The sequence below is a fragment of the Solanum verrucosum genome, unplaced genomic scaffold (assembly GCF_900185275.1).
Source record: "Solanum verrucosum unplaced genomic scaffold, falcon-dt-bn FXZP01000194.1, whole genome shotgun sequence".
NCBI lineage: Eukaryota > Viridiplantae > Streptophyta > Magnoliopsida > Solanales > Solanaceae > Solanum > Solanum verrucosum.
The window spans coordinates 2,230,506-2,250,365 of NW_026020416.1; the positions used below are offsets into that span (position 1 = coordinate 2,230,506).

General features: G+C 34.8%; 2 protein-coding genes across 2 annotated transcripts; one reads left to right on the top strand and one right to left on the bottom strand.

Moving 5' to 3' along the window:
- Window positions 1-6,419: 6,419 nt before the first annotated feature.
- On the top strand, window positions 6,420-13,681 carry LOC125840886 (CBL-interacting serine/threonine-protein kinase 23). Its single transcript, XM_049519862.1, has 15 exons — window positions 6,420-7,201; window positions 7,702-7,764; window positions 8,028-8,099; window positions 8,194-8,301; window positions 8,388-8,468; window positions 8,608-8,661; window positions 8,755-8,880; window positions 9,022-9,111; window positions 9,281-9,400; window positions 9,489-9,614; window positions 10,119-10,235; window positions 11,828-11,884; window positions 11,975-12,049; window positions 12,412-12,490; window positions 13,535-13,681. The coding sequence occupies exons 1-15, from the start codon at window positions 7,019-7,021 to the stop codon at window positions 13,549-13,551; spliced, it is 1,368 nt and encodes a 455-aa protein (XP_049375819.1). The 5' UTR covers window positions 6,420-7,018; the 3' UTR covers window positions 13,552-13,681.
- Window positions 13,682-14,597: 916 nt separating this feature from the next.
- LOC125840897 (transcription termination factor MTEF1, chloroplastic) lies at window positions 14,598-15,637 on the bottom strand. The gene has a single exon (XM_049519873.1). The coding sequence runs from the start codon at window positions 15,608-15,610 to the stop codon at window positions 14,690-14,692; it is 921 nt and encodes a 306-aa protein (XP_049375830.1). The 5' UTR covers window positions 15,611-15,637; the 3' UTR covers window positions 14,598-14,689.
- Window positions 15,638-19,860: the final 4,223 nt, after the last annotated feature.

A 19,860-nucleotide genomic window follows, 5' to 3' on the forward strand; every position in this document is an offset into this window, starting at 1 on the left:
AAAAATTATGCCAGATTATATACTCAAGAGATAGTCAGATTTCATGGAGTTCCCATGTCCATCGTTTCAGATAGAGGTGCACAATTCACCGCACAATTTTGGAAGTCTTTTCAGAATTGTCTGGGTTGAAGGTAAACCTTAGTATTGCCTTCCATCCTCTGACTGATGGTCAAGCAGAGCGTACGATTTAGACCTTAGAGGATATGTTGAGGGCGTGTGTGATCGATTTCAAGAGTAATTGGGATGATCACTTACCTCTAATAGAGTTTGCTTACAATAACACTTATCACTCTAGTATCCAGATGGCTCCTTATGAGGCTCTTTATGGGAGAAGATGTAGATATCCTATTGGATGGTTTGAGGTTGGTAAAGCTGGGTTTATAGGGCCATACTTAGTTCATCAAGCTATGGAGAAAGTGAAGATCATTCAAGAAAGGTTGAAAACAACGCAAAGTCGCCAAATGATGTTAGGTGAAGAGACTTGGAGTTTGAGGTGGATGATTGGGTGTACTTAAAGGTTTCACCCATGAAGGGTGTTATGAGATTCAGTAAGAAGGGAAAACTCTGTCCCCAGTATATTGGTACTTACAAGATATTCAAGAGAATTGACAATGTAGCTTATGAGTTGGAGCTACCACCAGAGCTAGTAGCAGTCCATCCGGTGTTTTACATTTCAATGTTGAAGAAGTGTATGGGTGATCCTTAACGCATTAAACATACTGAGGATATTGGTATTAAGGAAAACCTATCTTATGAGGAGATACCCGTTGAGATACTTGATCGTTAGGTTCGCAAGTTGAGAACAACATCAGTCAAGGTCTTATGGAGGAATCAGTTTGTTGAGGAAGCTATTGGGAGGATGAAGAGGATATGAAGAAGAGATATTCACATCTCTTTTCTTCCGGAGAAATTCCAGACCAAGGTAATGAGTTTTTTTTAAAACACTCCTTAAATTGATATGCTATGTTGTGTTAAATTGCATGTTGGGTGTTTAAGTTGGGTGTTAGATGTTCCTACCACCAGTTCTATTTAGAGCGATCTCATTCGAGGACTAATGTTCCCAAGGGGGAGATATTGTAACACCTCGGTCTTAGAAAGGGCTAATTTTAGAAAGAACTAAATTAGAAATAGCCAAGTTGAGATTTGTGCAAGTTAGTCTTCAATTGTGAGTTTTGGGTCAACTTCAAATGACCATAACTTTCAGTATAAGATGAGTTAGGTGCCCATGAAATATCAAATGACATATCTAGTAACATTCCCTTGAGATGTTACTGCAGATTTTGCTTGGGTTTAATCCTTCCCGATTTGAGTCCTTTTTCCAACGACACCTAGTTTGCTAAATTCCGAGTTCGGATGAAGGAGGTATGTCTGTTTGAGTACAATATGTTTAGTTAAGAAATTTCATCCGTTTTAAGAAGGGGCATTTTGGTATTTCCTTACCCCCACTAGCCCCACACATTGTTTTCACCCAATTAGGGGTCAAAGCTGATTAAAGTCAGTTTACGCTAAAGTCTAAAAACGTTTGGAAAGTTAGGGGAAAGTTCAAGAGGAGGAAAGGGAGAAAAGTTTCAAGCGTTCAAGATTTCTTGCAATATTTGAGGAATTTTGCCAAGGATTTGATCCTTTCAAGGTATGTAAGTTTTGATGGTGATGGGTTTGTTCACCCTCACGCCAATTATGAGTTTCCAATTCTGAGTTCACCCATACGATTGAGTATATTGAGTTCTTTGAGGTTTTGTTACTTCATTCTTTAATATGGAGTTTTGATGAGTTTTTGAGGTGAGAGTCACACGTTTGAGGATTTTTCTTGAGGAATTTTAAGTAGGTTTACGTTGACTTGTGTAGGGTTTACGAATCTAAGGAAATTTTGAGGAAAACAATTGATTCTAGGTGGATTAGAACCAAAAATCGAAGAGGAAAAATTCATCGGGTTTTTTAGGTAGGGCCTGGGTGACGTACCATTGATGCACCAGAAGGCTGTTGTGCCAGAAATAGTGTTCTGAAGTTCAGAGGCTGGTTCCCCGAGCCAGGAACACGCCAGGGTCACCTGTCCTCGTTCCTTTTCCATCGTTCGATCCGTCTGAGTTCTTCTAAAACCATATCTGTAACACCTTAGATTCAAAAAAAAGGGTAAATTTTTCAGATTTTAAGAATTTAGTGCCAGTACCTACGGTGCCATCCACGGCCCGTGGAACGAACCACGGACCATAGGTGATTTCTGTGGTTGTCCAGATAGTTTTCCCACAAAAAGTTCTAGATCCACGGACCATCGATGTACCCAAGGTCCGTGGACGAGGTCCATCGATTAAGGCCTCAAATTTTTGTTTTTGGCGCTAGACGATGGACTAATAGGACGGACCGTCGGTTGAACCACGGTCCGTTGGTCGTCACCGTCGTTGGTGTCGGCAGTTTAATTGTTAGGGGCTTTTAGGTCTTTTCCTAATTAATTTATCTTGATACTATATCGTTTTGCCCTTCACCTAAAGAACTATGTAAGTGTTTTAATCCCCAAATTTCCCCAATTGAAATCATTCTCTCAAATTTACAAAAGAAGAACAAGTCTTCCTCTCAAATATTTCTCTCTCTAGAAAGCTTGAAGAAGAAGGGATCAACCTTTTCAAGTCAATTCTCCAATTCCTCCATTGAAGTTAAGCAATTGGCATTAAGATATGATAGTTTTCATTTATGGATCCCTTTCCTTCATGGAGTTCCTAAATTCTCCAATTTACAAAGATAGAATTCCCTAATTGAGTTAGGTTTTCTTCCATGTCATGGGTTCCTTTGATTATTGATTTAATTGATTGATTTATGATCTTTCATGCATGAAATGAGTTAATCTCGTGTTTTATGATGATCCCCCCATGAACCCATGTAATTCCCATGTTTTTCCAAGTTATGACCATATGATGTGAGTTTTGGATTATGAAAGAAGATTTTTATGAAATTAAGCATGTTCTCGTGAAACTTAGCTAGGTTCGAGAGAACTAGTTGAGGTGTATTTGCATATGTTTGAGAGAAATGGTGGATAATTGTGATTCCAAGGCATATATGATTATATCCATGATTGAGTTGCATGAGATTGAGTTACAATGGATCGTTTGAGTGTGAATTAGCTCCCCATTCCCTAATTTCCCTTGATTCCTTGAGTGAAAAGATCTTTGCCCCCGTCTTTAATTGTTACTAAAATCATCTTCTTATTATATATTTGTATTTTTCGTTTAGATTCAAACTAGTAGCTTGTAACCTTTTAGCTTCTCAATTGTCGATATATTGTTCCTTGTGGGATTCGACCTGGCCTCATAAGTTGGGTTATTAGATTGCTAATGATTGCTTACTTGTTTGATCATTTTGAAAGTAATTCGCGCATTATCAATATGCACCAAAGGTCCTTCTAGATAAAATCGACGTTTTGGAGCTAACAAAATTGTCAAAATTACATTATGAAGTTGTCTACCTGAAGTTATGACCAAAGTCAACTGTTAAAGTTTCAAAAGTTCCAAAATGTGAAAATTCACATAAAATTTAAACAAACGACCAGGTGACCGAGATGCTAGTCCAGTAAGTCATAAATGACTTGGGGTCGCTATAGGAAAGATCTAACGGTGGAAAGAATGCAATAAAGAGGAAATAACATAGAAGGTCATTTCAATTTCTCAACCAAAATGAATGCATGACACTTTATTCTTTCAAATTAAAAATGATAATCTCAAATCAATGATATTTACTTGGAGTTGGTTAGTATTGTTAAAACATCAACCATTCGATGAGTTTAACTCTTGATTCCAAGTTATAAGCTCTTTTCTTAAGTTTTACACCTTTTAACTCAACCAACTTAAATCTATGACATGTTTTAATGTTTGCAACCATAATAAATCAATTAATATAAAGAACCAATAAGGTATATAATCACAATACAAGTTTTACTCTAAACACCTTTAATTTAGGTCAAGTTTTCATGGATTCCACAACTCTTGGTTGTGGAGTTTAGTTACTCGTGGTAGGTGAAGTAATGTATGCAATTGCATTCATTGCATAAGAACTTACTTACAAAAGTTAAGGCAATCACACAAGCTTTGATTTCAAAAATCAAGTAAACTCTGAATAAACTTCCATTATTCACACAAGATTTAATGTTTGCAACCATTATAAATCAATTAATACGAAGAACCAATAAGGTATATAATCACAATACAAGTTTTAGTCTGTAAACACCTTTACTTTAGGTCAAGTTGTCATGGATTCCACAACCCTTGGTTGTAGAGTTTAGCTAGTCGTGATAATTGAAGTAAAGTATGCAATTGCATTCATTGAATAAGAACTTACTTAAAAAAGTTAAGCCAATCACACAAGCTTTCATTTCAAAAATCAAGTAAACTCTGAATAAACTTCCATTCAAGCATACAATGTTCTTCACTAAAACCAAGATAATAAATAAACCCCGAAAAATGCTATTTATATTCCTAGGAAATTTGATATTTAAAATAATAAAGTTGGTCCACCGAAGTCTGCTCTACGGTTCGTCTGATGGCCCGTCATAGGTGTGACGGTCTATCAGTGACACTATCATCCTTTATTAGTAGCTTTGTTGGAAAATGCTTAGCAGCGGTTTACTTGACGGCCCATCACAGATGTGATGGTCCGTCGTGGACCGTCAGATGCCTCTTTTTGTTGATGCCACTATTTTTATTCAATGATGAGCCTAACGGCCCATCAAAAATACGACGGTCCGTCAATTCTCTCGCCAGAATCTCTTTAGTCAAGATTTAGCTCCATTTTGTTTTTTTTTATTTTGCGTGATTTCCTATCTAACATAGTAGAAAGACATTAAACGACACTAATGTTGCTTAAGAACTAGCACTTTTTCATAGTAAAAAGCGTTAAATATGTCGTCCAATGCCGACATATCAATAAAATGTCTTGCCGCAGAAACTAAAAAGAATTGTTACGTCAATGGATCATCTTTTCGTGAGAAAAATGGGGCACGACATCTAATATTGGATATTAATAACTTATTTGACCAGCCACATGATGCGGTAGTATTTTCAAAGATAGATTTGTGATCACCTACCACCAATTGAGAATTAGGATCGCAAACATTCCATAGAATACTTTTAGCACTTGTTACAGCTACTACGAATTCCTAGTTATGTCTTTTAATTCGAAAAATACATCAATAATATTTATGAATTTTCTGAACTGTATGTTCAAGCCCTATTTAGACTCATTTGTGATAGTGGTCATAGATCACATCCTACTCTACTCGAGGATTAGGAAGCAACATGAGTAGAATTTGAGAGTTGTGCTTCAAACTTTGCTGGGTCAACAGTTGTATAGCAAGTTCTCTAAGAGAAAGTTCTGGAGTCTATGAAAGTCTTGGGGCACGTGATATCCATGAATGGGGATTTTTTTTCTTTTGGGCGAGGTGCACGTATTGTCAGCTGTATGAGGGGTTCTTTGGCTGCCAAATGTATATTATAAGACCCATAATTCACCCATTCCACTTCCTTCCATTTCCCTTTCTCATCCATTTTAAACCTTTATTCTATTTTTCCTTTCTCCTCGCAACATTTCCTTGCATTTTTCTACTTGTTAACTTTAAAATAATTTTATTTTTGTTTGATATTTTATTTTTTAAAATTTTTATTTGATATCTAGTACCTGTGATTGCAAACTCTTGCCTCGTGATTTCAAGAGTCAACCTGGTTGACTTCATTAGAAATCATAGTTGACTTCATTAGAAATCACAATCCTCTTTTTCCTATTGCCAATCCCTTTAGGTTTATTTTTTTTATCATCACGATGCATTATCTAATGATTACGATGATGTTATAAAAACCAATAGATTATACACATTCAACTCTGAATCTCTTGAAACTCACCTCAAATCGTATCAACAAGTTATAAATGACTAAACTGAAATATAAATATGCTCAAATCTCAAATTTAAAAGCTAATATAGAAAAAATGAAGAATATATTGTTACATAATTAAATTTGTAAATGAACTTGTTTAATACACACATTCTGTTGTTATTACCTCATTCATTATCACACAAACCTTGTCATAAATTAGTGTTTAAATAGAAAAACTTTCTTTGACTAAATAATTTTAATAATTGTGAAGACTTATTTAATAAAAAAAAAATTTAACATAAAAAACTGTTTCCCCATTAAAAGGTGTACAATGAGAATGTGACACATATTATTCTTCCTTAATCGAAATCCAATTACTAAATTTCTTATTTTATTAGCCTTTCGATGTTAGTTGTTATAATATAATATATTTTGAAACATGCAGTTCCAGGCATTACCTTCCTCAGTTCGTTTCTGTTTCTTGCCATGACAGCTTCACCCTTCCCCGAAAGCACAATAATATCTACCTTACTATACGTTTTTTTCTTTTATCATATATGATAAATAAATAAATATAATAAATAGTAGTAGTATCATTTTTCTTCAACCAAAGAAGAAAATCACCATTAAAGACTTTTCCCATCAGTTTCGCCGCCCTTGTTGCTTTTCTTTCATCATAATCAAAATCCAATCTTTTCTTCTTGTTTTCTTCCTTGTGAAAAGTAAAAGATCCATTTTTTTCTCGCCGATACACCCAGAAAGTGATATGTAACAGAATCCAGCTTCCAATAATAGCAATTTCATTTCCAAAAATACTTTTCTTTTAATGGATTTTTGTGTTTTTCGTTTCACTTCCCAAAAGGGTTTTTGCTTTCTCAAACATACCCTTTCCTGTCCAACTTCTCATAATTTTTTCTAAATTTTGGGATTTTCTTACCTTTTTTTTTTTTTTTTTGTAGGGGTGGGGAAAAGGTTAAAGATGAGTGTAACCAAGTCCCAGGTTTGGCAACCTTGTAAAAAGAAGAGGATTTAGCTTTAGGCATATAATTATATTAAGAAACAAAAAAGATTTTCTGAAAAAAAAAGAGAGAGGATGGAATTGGTATTGGTATTGATTTAGAGTAGGAATTTAAAGATCTATACGGAGATTGGATTGAATAAGGGAGATGGGTTCAAGATCAAATAATGGAAGTGGGAGGACAAAAGTGGGAAGGTATGAGCTTGGGAGGACATTGGGGGAGGGTACTTTTGCAAAAGTGAAATTTGCAAGGAATGTTGAAACTGGTGATAACGTGGCCATAAAGATTCTTGATAAAGAGAAGGTCATGAAGCACAAGATGATTGGTCAGGTAAATTCTACATTTATATTTTCTTTCGTTTTTTTTCTCGACTCTGATGCTTTCTAGTGTTGATCCTTTTTTTCCTGGACTTTTATCATGAATATTGTGGAACACGATTGAACTTCAACTTACCTCAGGTCTTAAGTTTGCCATATTTTATTTTCTTCATGTTTGACCTGATATGTATGTCCAATGGTTGCCTGAAATTCAAGGTGATTTAGCCTTAATGAATTCTAAAATCTTTAAAAGACTCATTATTAATGGTGATGCTGTTTATTTATTTATGTTTTATGACGTTTCAATGAAAACTTAAATACATGAATGATGCTTATGAGTTTTGCAGCGATTGGACGACTTGTGAGAAGTTGTCCCTTTAAAATTGATACATTCTACTCCTACATGTGAATTTTTTTTAGTTTTCAGGAGCTTTAGTTAGAATTACCACGTGAAATCTTTGTTGTTTGTGAATATTGGAAAGTGCAAATTATAACATTGCTTGTCCTTTGCAGATTAAACGGGAAATATCAACCATGAAACTTATAAGACACCCCAATGTAATCCGAATGTATGAGGTTAGTATTTGCCTTTTATCTCTAGCTTTTTATTACCCCAGACCCTTCCCTTCCCTTCTCTCCCCATGCCAATGAAAATGAAAAAGCAAAAAATGCAATTATAAAGGGAAAAAAAAAACAGGGAGTGCAGGTAGTTCCTCTTTTGCTGATCACTTATCTTTTGGGCCTGCATAACCAGATTGTTAGATCAAAATAATTGGTGCAGTTTTCCAAGTACTGCTTCACTGTTTACCTGCTAAACAATTCAAACTTCTATCGCGTAGGTCATGGCCAGCAAGTCGAAGATATATATTGTTTTGGAATTTGTTACTGGTGGCGAACTGTTTGACAAAATTGTAAGATGCTCTTCCTTGAGTAGATAACTGCTATTTTCATTCTTGTCATTTGCAACAGGAGATGTGTAAGCTTTTGCCGTTTTGTTGAGGTCAGGCTAGTAAAGGTAGGCTCAAAGAAGATGAAGCAAGAAAGTATTTTCAGCAGCTTATCAATGCAGTGGACTACTGTCATAGTAGAGGTGTATTCCACAGAGACCTCAAGGTAAAGACTGAACAGTTCTCCAGGAGATTCTACAGAGAGAATGATAATGAGATTTGGTTATAATCCTTGCTTTTCTTGATTTATAGCCTGAAAACTTGTTATTGGATGCCAATGGTGTTCTTAAAGTTTCGGATTTTGGATTGAGTGCGCTGCCTCAGCAAGTTCGCGTATGACAACTTCTTATCTCTTGCAAAGTCACTCTTTACTCTATTTGATTGATCAGCAGCTGCCTGCTGTATAAGTTTGCCAACACAAACTGCATAACTGAATCTAAATGTACATAAGTTTGTTGATATGTCATTTTAGGAAGATGGACTACTACATACAACATGTGGAACACCAAATTATGTGGCTCCAGAGGTGCTCGCTCATTAGTTTGTCCCATCATTCATTTTATTTCTATATCCTGTGAGCAACAGTTTTGATTCTTATTTTTGCTTCTTGCTACTGTAGGTTATCAACAATAAAGGTTATGATGGAGCTAAGGCTGATCTGTGGTCATGTGGTGTAATCCTTTTTGTACTTATGGCTGGTTATCTGCCTTTTGAAGAGTCAAATCTTGTGGCATTATATAAGAAGGTGTGCTTATTTATTACTGGTCATTCCAAAATACATGCTGTATTTTATACATTTCCCCTGAAAGAGAGAATGTTGAGAGAAGTGAATATTATTGGCAAAAGTCTTAGAATGACACATGATGATGTACCGATTTGATTGCAGATACATAAAGCTGAATTTACATGTCCACCCTGGTTTTCCTCTAATGCAAAGAAACTGATCAAAAGAATCTTGGATCCCAATCCACAGACGGTATGTATGTGTATCTCCCTCTCCAATAGAAAGGATGAAATAAAGCAGTAAAGTTACTTGGTGAAATTTTGTTTACGTCTTAATGTGTTTACTGGCTCTTTATCTGCACTTGCATTTAGCTGCTCATTCATTTCCAAAGTTTACTGGGAATTTTATCATTTGATCACAGCGCATCACAATTACCGAGGTCATTGAGAATGAATGGTTCAAGAAAGGGTATTGTCCACCTGTTTTTGAACAGGCAGATGTTAGTCTTGATGACGTGAATGCTATTTTTGATGAATCTGCTGTAAGTAAACTTGTTTATGCAAAATGGGTCTGCCAGAATTTTGAATTTGTTGTTTAATGAGTGCTCATGTGCTTTTCCACAAACACAGAGCTCTTCGAATCTTGTTGTTGAGAGACGGGAAGTACGGCCTTCTGCACCGCTGACTATGAATGCTTTTGAGCTTATTTCAACTTCTCAGGGTCTCAATCTCAGTTCTCTGTTTGAAAAGCAAATGGTATGTGTTGGTGAAGCTTATCATCTTACACACAGCTTCTCAAGTGGCACAGTTTAACATTCTTATTGACTGATGTTCAAGTAAATAAATGTTTGGTCACATTTTAGATTGGAACCATACAATTTTTTTGAAGTTTCACTTTTAAGTTTTTACATCTGCGAATAATGTTGAGCCTGACAGAAATTAGTAGTTCAAAGATATGGTAAATATGAACATTCTTCACCATTGTCGAGTCTCAGTTCAAACGAGTTACTAATTAAAATCAAATGTTGCATAGGTATATCTTACTTGGTTTCTGCAATGCACATTTGTACTAAAATGGAAAATACATGTTAAAGTTTCCAGATGTACAACAAAAGCAACACTCTTTCAAACCCAAAAGACCCAAAAGGGAGAAACAAAAAGAATGAACATGTCGCACATACAATTTTCAATGCTTGGTTTTCAGAAGGATCTAATCCAAGCAGTTTAAAGATGTGGTACTAATCTAGGTTACTTTTACAGGGGCTGGTCAAAAGGGAGACAAGATTTACATCGAGATGTCCTGCGAATGAAATTGTTTCAAAAATTGAAGAAGCTGCTGTACCTTTGGGATTCAATGTGAGGAAAAATAACTATAAGGTGAATGGGACAAGTCATTCTAATGTATTATACTTCGGCATGTTTGGAAATTCACCTTGGTAATTGGATTTGGTGTAATTACACTCTCTGATATGTTTGGTTGGATATGTAATGACTTGGTCACCAAGTAATTGGGTGTAATTGGTAGGGGGTAATTACACTCTCCAATTTTCAAGGGCTGGAATTGCTGGTAATTACAAGTGGGTTACTTTTTAATTTCTTCCTTTTATTTTTATTATATTTTTTTGTTTTAATTTATTTTTAGTTCTATTATTTTAAATTTATTTTTATTTTTTATTATTCTAATATTTTCTAAACATATTTGTTTTATTTTGTATTATTTATATTTCATTTCATTCTCATTCTCAACCTTTACTTCATTTGATTTAGTGTAGTTTTTCGTATTATCTATTTTATTTGTTTCTGCCATTTTTTTTTTAATTAGCATAAGTTTGTTAGTATTCTAATTTTTAAATCAAAGTAATATTCATTGTTGAATTAGGTTATAGACTTACATTTTTATTTTCTTTTAAATCATATTTATGTACATTATGTGGAAACTTGACATAAAAGTATTATGTTAAAGTTTTTCTTTTAAATTTAGAACTTAATGTTATATTTTCAGTTTCGTTTGTTTTAGTAATATTGACTAGATATTTCACATTGCAAGCCATTTATTTTTTAGTTAGACCCTATAGATGATCTTTCTGTCAAATGTTTTAACAAATTTATGGCATAATATTTATAATATTAATTTTTTTTTGACAAACATGCATTTCATGATGTTTATAGAAATCTTGTACTTTTAATTTTTATTATTAATTTGGTTAAAGTATACTACTTTGAAAGATATAAATCAATTTTATTTTTTTGTAATATTAGTTAAGAAAATATGTTTATTAATTAATATATTAACAAAAGATAATATGGAGTACTTAAATATTTAATTTTATATCATTTATAACAGCCTTTATTTGTCTAATATAAATTTTTAGTTTTAGATAATTAATTTTTATTTTTAAAATTTAATATAACTTTACAGTTCACTTGTAATTACATTGTGGCACAAACAAGTCATCGTAATTACTAGGTTGATAATTACTATCCTAATAATTACACCAATTCCACTTACCAGGTGACTTTCCAAACAGACCCTTAGTTTTCTCTTATTGTCAGTCTTGCAGAAGTGTTGTGATTTGAAGAAATGTTGCTCGGAGTTGTCAATAGGTTTTCAGGCAACTCAAATACTCATCTCAGCATTGTAATGTTCATATTTTTCCTTCCTAACAACTGCTAAGTTTCTTCAATCAAGCATAGTTATTAAATGTATGAGCAGTTGAAATTCTTTAGGATCTCAAAAGTTCAATACTCTAGTTGGTTCTTTGCTATTATTAAAATTTTATTCGCGATACATTTTTCTTCTCTTTTTCTATCCTACATAATAACTGCTCAGTTTTTTCAATCAAGTATAGTTATTAAATATATGAGCAGGTTGAAATTATTTAGGATCTCGAAGTTCTAATACTCTAGTCGGTTCTATGCAATTGTTAAAATTTCATTCATGATAAAATTTCTGTCTTCCTCTGTACCAGATTAAGCTTCAAGGTGAGAAGAGCGGGCGCAAAGGTCACTTGAACGTTGCAACTGAGGTATGTTTGTTTGAAGGACCTTCTGGGTTGCTAAGTTTTTCATTGTCATTCAAACTTTTAATACAACTTCCGACACTGAGTCTGCTGTAGATTTATGAGGTGGCACCTTCACTCTACATGGTTGAGCTTCGCAAGGCTGGAGGAGATACCTTGGAATTTCACAAGGTAAACCAAATTGGAAGTTCTTGCCGTGTTCATTGATTCATTAACAGATATACATGAGAACTCTCTTGTGTGGTTTGCTAACTAAGCTAAGTGGAACCTCTAGTTGAAGTGAAGCAGATAGCTACCTCTGCTTATTTGTGGATTTTGGTTAAATCTATTCAAGTACTTTCACTACTTCTATATGCATAGAAGACTTGACGTGATGTTTGACATTTGGTCTTACAAGGCAGTTCTTTGTTTTTATCTATTAATCTTTAAAATGGTTATGTTGTATTGATGGACTTGAGCTATATCTATATCAGGTTTGTCCATGCATGTGCCTTTATGCTGATACAGTTAATGTTCTTTTCTTTTCTATACAGTTTTACAAGAACCTGTCCACCGGATTGAAAGACATAGTTTGGCAACTGGGGGATGAAGCAGGAGAGGAAGTAAAAGATGGTTAGTATACTATACTATGATGACTGCACTAACTGATTACCTATTCCAGAGTGTGTTCTTTTTTTCCTTTAATTTAAAAATTGGTCAAGCTATGGATATGCCGGTATTTGCTTTACTTGTATATATGATGGGAACAATTGGATGCATGATCTTCTTATGTGCCAATGGCCAAATAGACATGAAGGTGGTCATTGCTTTTTCTTTTCATTTTTTTTTTAGGGCGGGTAGGGGGTGGCTAACAGGAGGAGCCTTAATCTTTATTAGAGTTAGGAACTAAAATGATGCCTTTTTTTGTCAAAAGAACAGAACCAATGTAAAAAAAAGAAGTGAACGCTGTTACTTATAGGGGCAGCCCGATGCATTAAAGCTCCCACTATGCGCAGGGTCCGGGGAAGGGCCCGACCACAAGGGCCCATTGTACGCAGCCTTACCTTTCATTTCTGCCGGAGGCTGTTTCCAAGGCTTGAATCAGTGACCTTCATGGCAGAAACTTTTCCCCTTCCACACTCTTATAGCGCATGAAAAAAGGGCTTAACGGCCTTTAGTGGGGCTGTCAGCCAAATCATAGATAGCGCATGAAATTGAGATTCATGCACTTAGGTAGAAGTGCTTACTTTTGTTTTTTCACATTAGGTTAGTTCTTCTGGGGATAAAACATCATTTTGGTTCAGAACTCATCTTTACTGGAAGTGCAACGTCTCCTAGCATAGAAAGTAGTCGTGTCTGATTGTGTTTCTTTCACGTGTCTTTCGTAAACAGTCTCTCTACCTCCACGAGGTAGTGGTAAGGTTTGCTTACACTCTACTCTCCCCAAACCCCACTTGGTGGGATTCACTGGTATGTTGTTGTTGTGCATGGAAGTTGCAGCTATATCAAAGGGACTTATAGAATGCTTTACACAACCCCCTCCCATTCCCTTTCTTTACATGGAAAGAAATAGATCAAAAGTGAAAAACATTTAAAGAAAGCTTCAACAAATGACTAATTTCGAGTTGTTATCCACAATCATCAAATTTATGTCTCCTTGTCCTTTTAATGGTGCAGGCATTGTCTCAACTTGATTTTGGAGTGTGATGTCAGTGGGTTACCGATGTGTATAACAGTGTGATGCTGGATATTAGATACTCTGTTGTGCTGTAAAATGGACTTGTTTGATGTCAAACATCAAGTGTTTTAGCATCAAGGAGTTTCCAATTCAATGTTTTATCAAATGATTCAGGCTCGTAAACTTGAAAGAATAAATACATGTTTTACGCTGCCATTATTGTAGTCTCATTTGATAACAAGATTATAAATATCGTTAGCCAAAATAAATGCTTTTATTGAACTAGATGTGGTACTAAAATGTTTTCTGTATCATTTTGCTCGATTCAGTTTCTGGATTGCTATTTTTCTTTTTTTACAGAAATATGTTACGAGCTAATTTACCCCTAAAAATAATCAGTCACTGTTTCTTAACAGAGGGTACTTGTTACTCTTTACATCGCCATTTGTCACTTTCCATTCAAGGATTTCTCAAAAGCTGTACGTTGGAAATTTTAAAATAGATAACTAGAAATACTTCACTACCATATATTATACTATTATTACCTCTACTTTCAAAATATTTATCACTAATTAAGACTTCTATGTATTTCAGATACATGTGAATTAACTTATTTGGTATAATGTATTTGAGATACATGTATCTGGACACATATCTGGAGGTTTCAAAATTTGGTAAAATACGTAATATTACAAACTAAAGTGTATCTAAGTAAACCAGTAGGATTTATGTAAGTTCCCTGAAATTTTATCATATAACTAAAAAACATAAATTTCTTAAACATTCGAACTAACAATTTATCAAAAAGGCCCAAATAGGTCCATTTATTTTTAAAATAATATAGGACCACTTATATTTAAAAGAAGTACCTCTTTTTTTTTAGTACGAATCTGTTATTTTTGGATATAACAAATTAAAAATTAAAATATTTCTGAATATAAAAAATGTGACATTCTTTTCTAAATCAATTAATTAAAAAAAACAGAGTAGAGTGGATGAGAGAACAAAGAATAGTAGATCATCAATACTGAAAAAAATAATATAGGCATTAGCTTTAGTGAGTTGAAGAGTTAGAAAATACATTAGAATAGCAAAGCAAAGAATTTACAAATAAAAAAGAAAAAAAAAAGACTAATTATTTTCAGAAATTTAGTCTATCCAGTTTTTTGGCTTATCAAGTGATTGAACTCTTCATCAGTAGTCTTGAGCATTAATGACAATGGAATTGTAACTCCATTGTCTACAAGTTGAATATGCCTTGGCTTTATTCTTTTATCCAAACTAAACGCAAAGTACTGAGGAAAATCTTTCAATTCATCCAATTCACCTTCCATTTCTTGTGAAAAGTAATCAAATTTTGGCTTGAAATTATTCTGAATGCTGAAAGTGAATAGTCCTGGACACCTCAAAGTCATTTCTACAGCTTCCCTTCTTGTAAATCCTAAGCTTACCAAATAATGAAGCTTTGGTATTAACGTATTTTCGACACTAGAAACGAGTAATATTGGATCTTGATAAGCTAAATGATGTACATCTGTGAATCCAAGTCTTTGAAGATAAAATAGAGTTGGTTTAAGCTGATCTTTAACACTACATATGAGCAATCTTGGACATTTGTTGATCACCTTTCTGAAATAGTCTTCAGGGACTCTCAAGTCTTTTGAGAGGAAATTGAAAACTGGGTTGAGTTCAGATCTGATATCTGAGGTTAAAATTGTTGGACACATCCCGAAGATTCTCGCGAAGTCTTTCTGGTAAAGTCCTTTGGATTGAAGGAAAGTGATGATATCATGAATTGCGTGTAAAGAAGCGGTGTGAAGACAGGGGTTTTGGGAGAGTGCTTTCCCTGAATCAACACCCATTATTTCTAAGCATAAGATTTTCTCCTTGAATTGCAATGAGATGTTCTTGTGAGTTGGTTGATAAAGTGGGTTTTTTTGAAGAATTGATTTTGGTTTTGTTGGTGATAAAAGACTCATTTGTTGATCTGAACATGACGACGACGACGGTGATGCTGATAATTTCTGAACAGAGAAGCATAAACAAGAATGAAAAGATGTTGCTGCACTAGTCATGTTTGTTGTGCTACTAAGTATTTTGCAAGTTTAGTCTCTTATGAGAAAATAGATTCCTTTCTATCAATCTGTTGATTTTTATAAGGCCACTTGGCAGTTTCCTTTCAATTTATTGGCTCAGACTTGATTGTGTAGATTGGATAAGCATATTGTAAACTAGGCTTTTGATGCACCATGGGTTTTGGACAAGTAATTGTAACCATCCGTTTCTAACAAGGACTGATTGGATTATTCTATTCACATACAAAAATAAAGAGGAAATTATAATCATTTTAATTTATGTAACTATATACTTCGGTATGGTATTCGGTATATACTTCGATGTGGTTATGTAACTGTATACTTCAGTATGGTTGTAGATGTGAAAAATTATAATTCCTATGAATATCATATATGTGTTATTTATGTAACTATGTACTTCGGTATTTCGGTATGCTGTTTCTAAATACCAGATACCATATCGAATACCAAAAAAATGTTAAATGTATATCATATACCATACCAAATACCATTATACCAAAATCATGATATCAAAAAATTTGATATGGTATGATAATTTCGTATAATATCATACCATGCCCAGTCCATGAGTCGTCATCTCAAACTGTGAGATTGATCGAGAGAAGGTTGAATCACTAACCTCAGACAACATATGCATCCCAAGAATCGTGAAATGTGTCATAACTTGTCATTCCAAGTAGTGAGATTTAGGTAGTTAAGGCGGAAGAAAAGGGTGAACGAGACCCACAGTTCACAACGACGAATCATGGACCCATTGACAAGTCGTGAGACAAGTCATGGGATGCGTTGCAACCTAATATCCTAGTTTGTTTAGAGTCAATTGTTTCTGTCTATAAATACTTTCCTTAGGGTTTATTTTATACATTAATCAGTATTGAATGTTGTGACATACGTTGGAGTGAAGGAACTTTTGATCATTTTTCTTAATTTCTGGATATTATTGGTACTGTTTGGAATTGCTTAATGGTTAATACAAGTTTGTTTCTTCTACCCAACTCTTATACTTTACTTATAATGAATTCGAAGAATCTATGATCTGAATCTTGCAAGGATGAATAGTGAAATCCCATAATTAGGGATGTGAGAACGTTCATGAATTAACGAATATTGGTTAAATCAAATTAGTGATTCTTAAATGGTGAAGTTACATGCATTGTTAATCTCTCTGCTTTGATTATTTTGTAATGGTTACAAATGTTAGAAATCGTCCTAAATTTTAACCTGCGTAAAAAAGAGGCAAATGACCAGGAAAAGAGATTAACAACAGAGATTTGAGGCTACTAACACTTATCTTATGATTTGAACTCTCACAAGGATGACGTATCCAAAACAATTAATGAAAGTTAATGGGTTGGGGATTGATAAGTTATTTCTGGTTTCTTTCTGGAACAAGTGTTGTACTCAGTGCCTTTTTGTACTTCGTAGGCAATATCATAGTAGCATCATGAGAGAGCTCGTAAAACCTCATCTTATACTCAGATAAAGTCATGGAGCCCTGCTCCAACCTTGAAAACTAATCTTAGAGTCTATCTCTAATGTTCAGTGGGATAAACCTTGCCAAGAAGCCGCCTCTGAAAAATCTTACCATGACATCGAAATAGACCCAACTGGCCTAGTCTCTCGGGAGAAATGCCACCATTTCTTGGCTGGCCCATCAAGCTAATAAGCGGTGAAGTTTGCTTCTCTCCACTCCACCAAACCTAAAGTATATAGCCGCCCATAACAAGTAGTAAGAAACTCATGAGCATCCTCCCCATGCTCGCTAGAAAACCTCGAAGGTGAAGGTCTCAATAACACCCCGAGCATCTTCTGCTCTCCTAAAGGCGTAAATCCGACCATAATCATTAGCTGGGCACCCTTAGCTGGTACCTAAACATGAGGTGCCGCCGCTGAAGGCTGACCTAGTGGGGATAGTGCTAGTGCAACTATAGGTGGGGTGTGCTGATAACGCTCAACTACACTTCATCCAATTCTAAGTGTAGGCGGTCGTAATCAAGTATAAACCCAACAAAGAGTTGGGATCGATCCCACAAGGAGTGATATGGTAGATAATTCAGTTACAAAGTAAATGATGTGTTCTAGTCGGTTATAAGAATAGACATTATCTAAACAAAATGGACTGGAAGCAAAAATACCGTAAAAATGGCTTCAACTACGAAAACATGGGGTAATCAAGTAGAGAGGGATTCGTGGGGATGTGATCGATTAAATGCCAATTTCTCTATATGGGTGATTATTATCTACTTAAAAACTATGAATCTTAGTGAGTAGGCTAGGCTTTAGATGTAGTAGCCATATCTCGATCAACTACCACGAATCAAGCGAGTTCTCTCGAAGCTCGACAAGCATAACAATATGAACAACCTAAAACCTTAATTAATCTACTCTCTCGAGTTAGATTGGTATGATCGAATTAAGATTCACTTTCTCAAGATGAATCAACAATAACCCAATCACTACAATCACCAATTGATAGTTTTAATTCTAAAACCTCTTTCTCAAGCAAGCCTAGAATGCTAAACTAGAACTGTATTTGCAACTACACTTCATGAATTAAAACACAACTATCAATCAAACCCACTTCAAATCAACATTTAAATCAGTGAATATTAACACCCATAAGCTAATTAGAACATTCACATAATCACACCCTCAAGAATGGGGGTTTTAGCCACACATCATAAAAGCAATAAAATGTTACCAACTATGTTCTTCATCAACTGGGTAACAAATTGTAAGTCTTCACAATGCTTGGAATCAGTTCAAAATCAAAACCCAACTTAAAATTCTACTTAAAACTACTAAAAACAGTGTTTAGATAAAAAAAAACCCAGAGTTAAAATATGTGGGAACTTTTTTGGAACCAGAGAACTCCCTTTTCATCTTTTAAAAATCGTACTCTTCTAGATTTTCAGCTTTTGAACCAATCGGCGAAGTAAGTCGAGCATCGCCGAACCAGTCGGTGATGCGCCAAATGTCCTCGTCCATCACTTTCTTGAAACGACTCTTCACTATTCAACTTCTGTAACTTTAGGCGATTAAGATCTCCATCGCCGATCCATTTGGCGGCGTTCTGCCGAGTTGCACATTCCATCGCCGAGTTGGTTTTTTCCCAAGGTTCGCCTTCTGGAACTTTTGGCGAGCTGAAGAACCACTCGGCGGTTCACTGAGTGGTCTTGGAGATCACCAGCTTTGCTTTCTTCAACCTTTTCAGCTTTTTCGCTCCTTTTTGCCCGGTAATGTCCTTGCCTTGCTCCTTTGCCTTTATTTCTGCAAATTAACACTTTAACATCAGTTTAGAGCATAAAATAGGCATTGAGGACACTAAAACTATGATTATTAAGCCCTAAATGAGATGAAATCCCCGACTTATCAATACCCCCAACTTAAACTTTTGCTTGTCCTAAAGTAAAACACAAGATCAATCAGTTCAACAGAGATACCTAAAAATAGTGTTGCTCAAGACTCAAGATGCATGCACATGAGGTTCAATCTACTCACACAGTGTTCAATTCTGCACTCCAAGTTTCAAACTATGACTAGCCATCATCAAATAGAAATTAAGTTCAGAATGCTTGCTTCAAATGCAAGCTCAAGCTTAACAAGAGTATTTGAATGCCCTCACTTCAAGAATGATTCCATGCTCTCACAAAGTTCATGAAAATTTCAGAATTTTGGAATCAAAAGAAACTCTCACTCTCTCAAAGATAAACACATGCATGATTTTTCCCATAGGCTTGCCCGTATTTTCTAATAAACATGACATTAAGCTTAATAAAGGTCACAAAATTCTTTCAAGGCTTGTAACGGGGCTGAGGGTAAAGGTATGATCATTATGGCTTAGTGACTTCTACCTTCATCAAGCATGACCTGCATTTCACTTTTTTTTTCTCCTTTTCTTTCACTCTTTTTGATTTTCACAATCCATCCTATGTTCTTTTAAGCATGACTCATTGAATACCCCATTTCTTTGATCCATTGTACAAACTTTATTTCAACAACTCTTTTATTTTTTGATCTTTTTCTTCTTTCACTTTTCTTTTCTCTTCTTTTTTTTATATGGAGGGGTTTCATCTTTTTCAACATGATCCTTCAAGGGATAATTTCTCAAACTTCTTGACTTTCCTCCTTTTTCACCACACCCCCAACTTATGCTTTTAGCCTAAGTTGGCTATTCAAAATGACCAATGCTTCATGAAGATTTTAGGTGAGAGAGAAAGAGGTTAAAT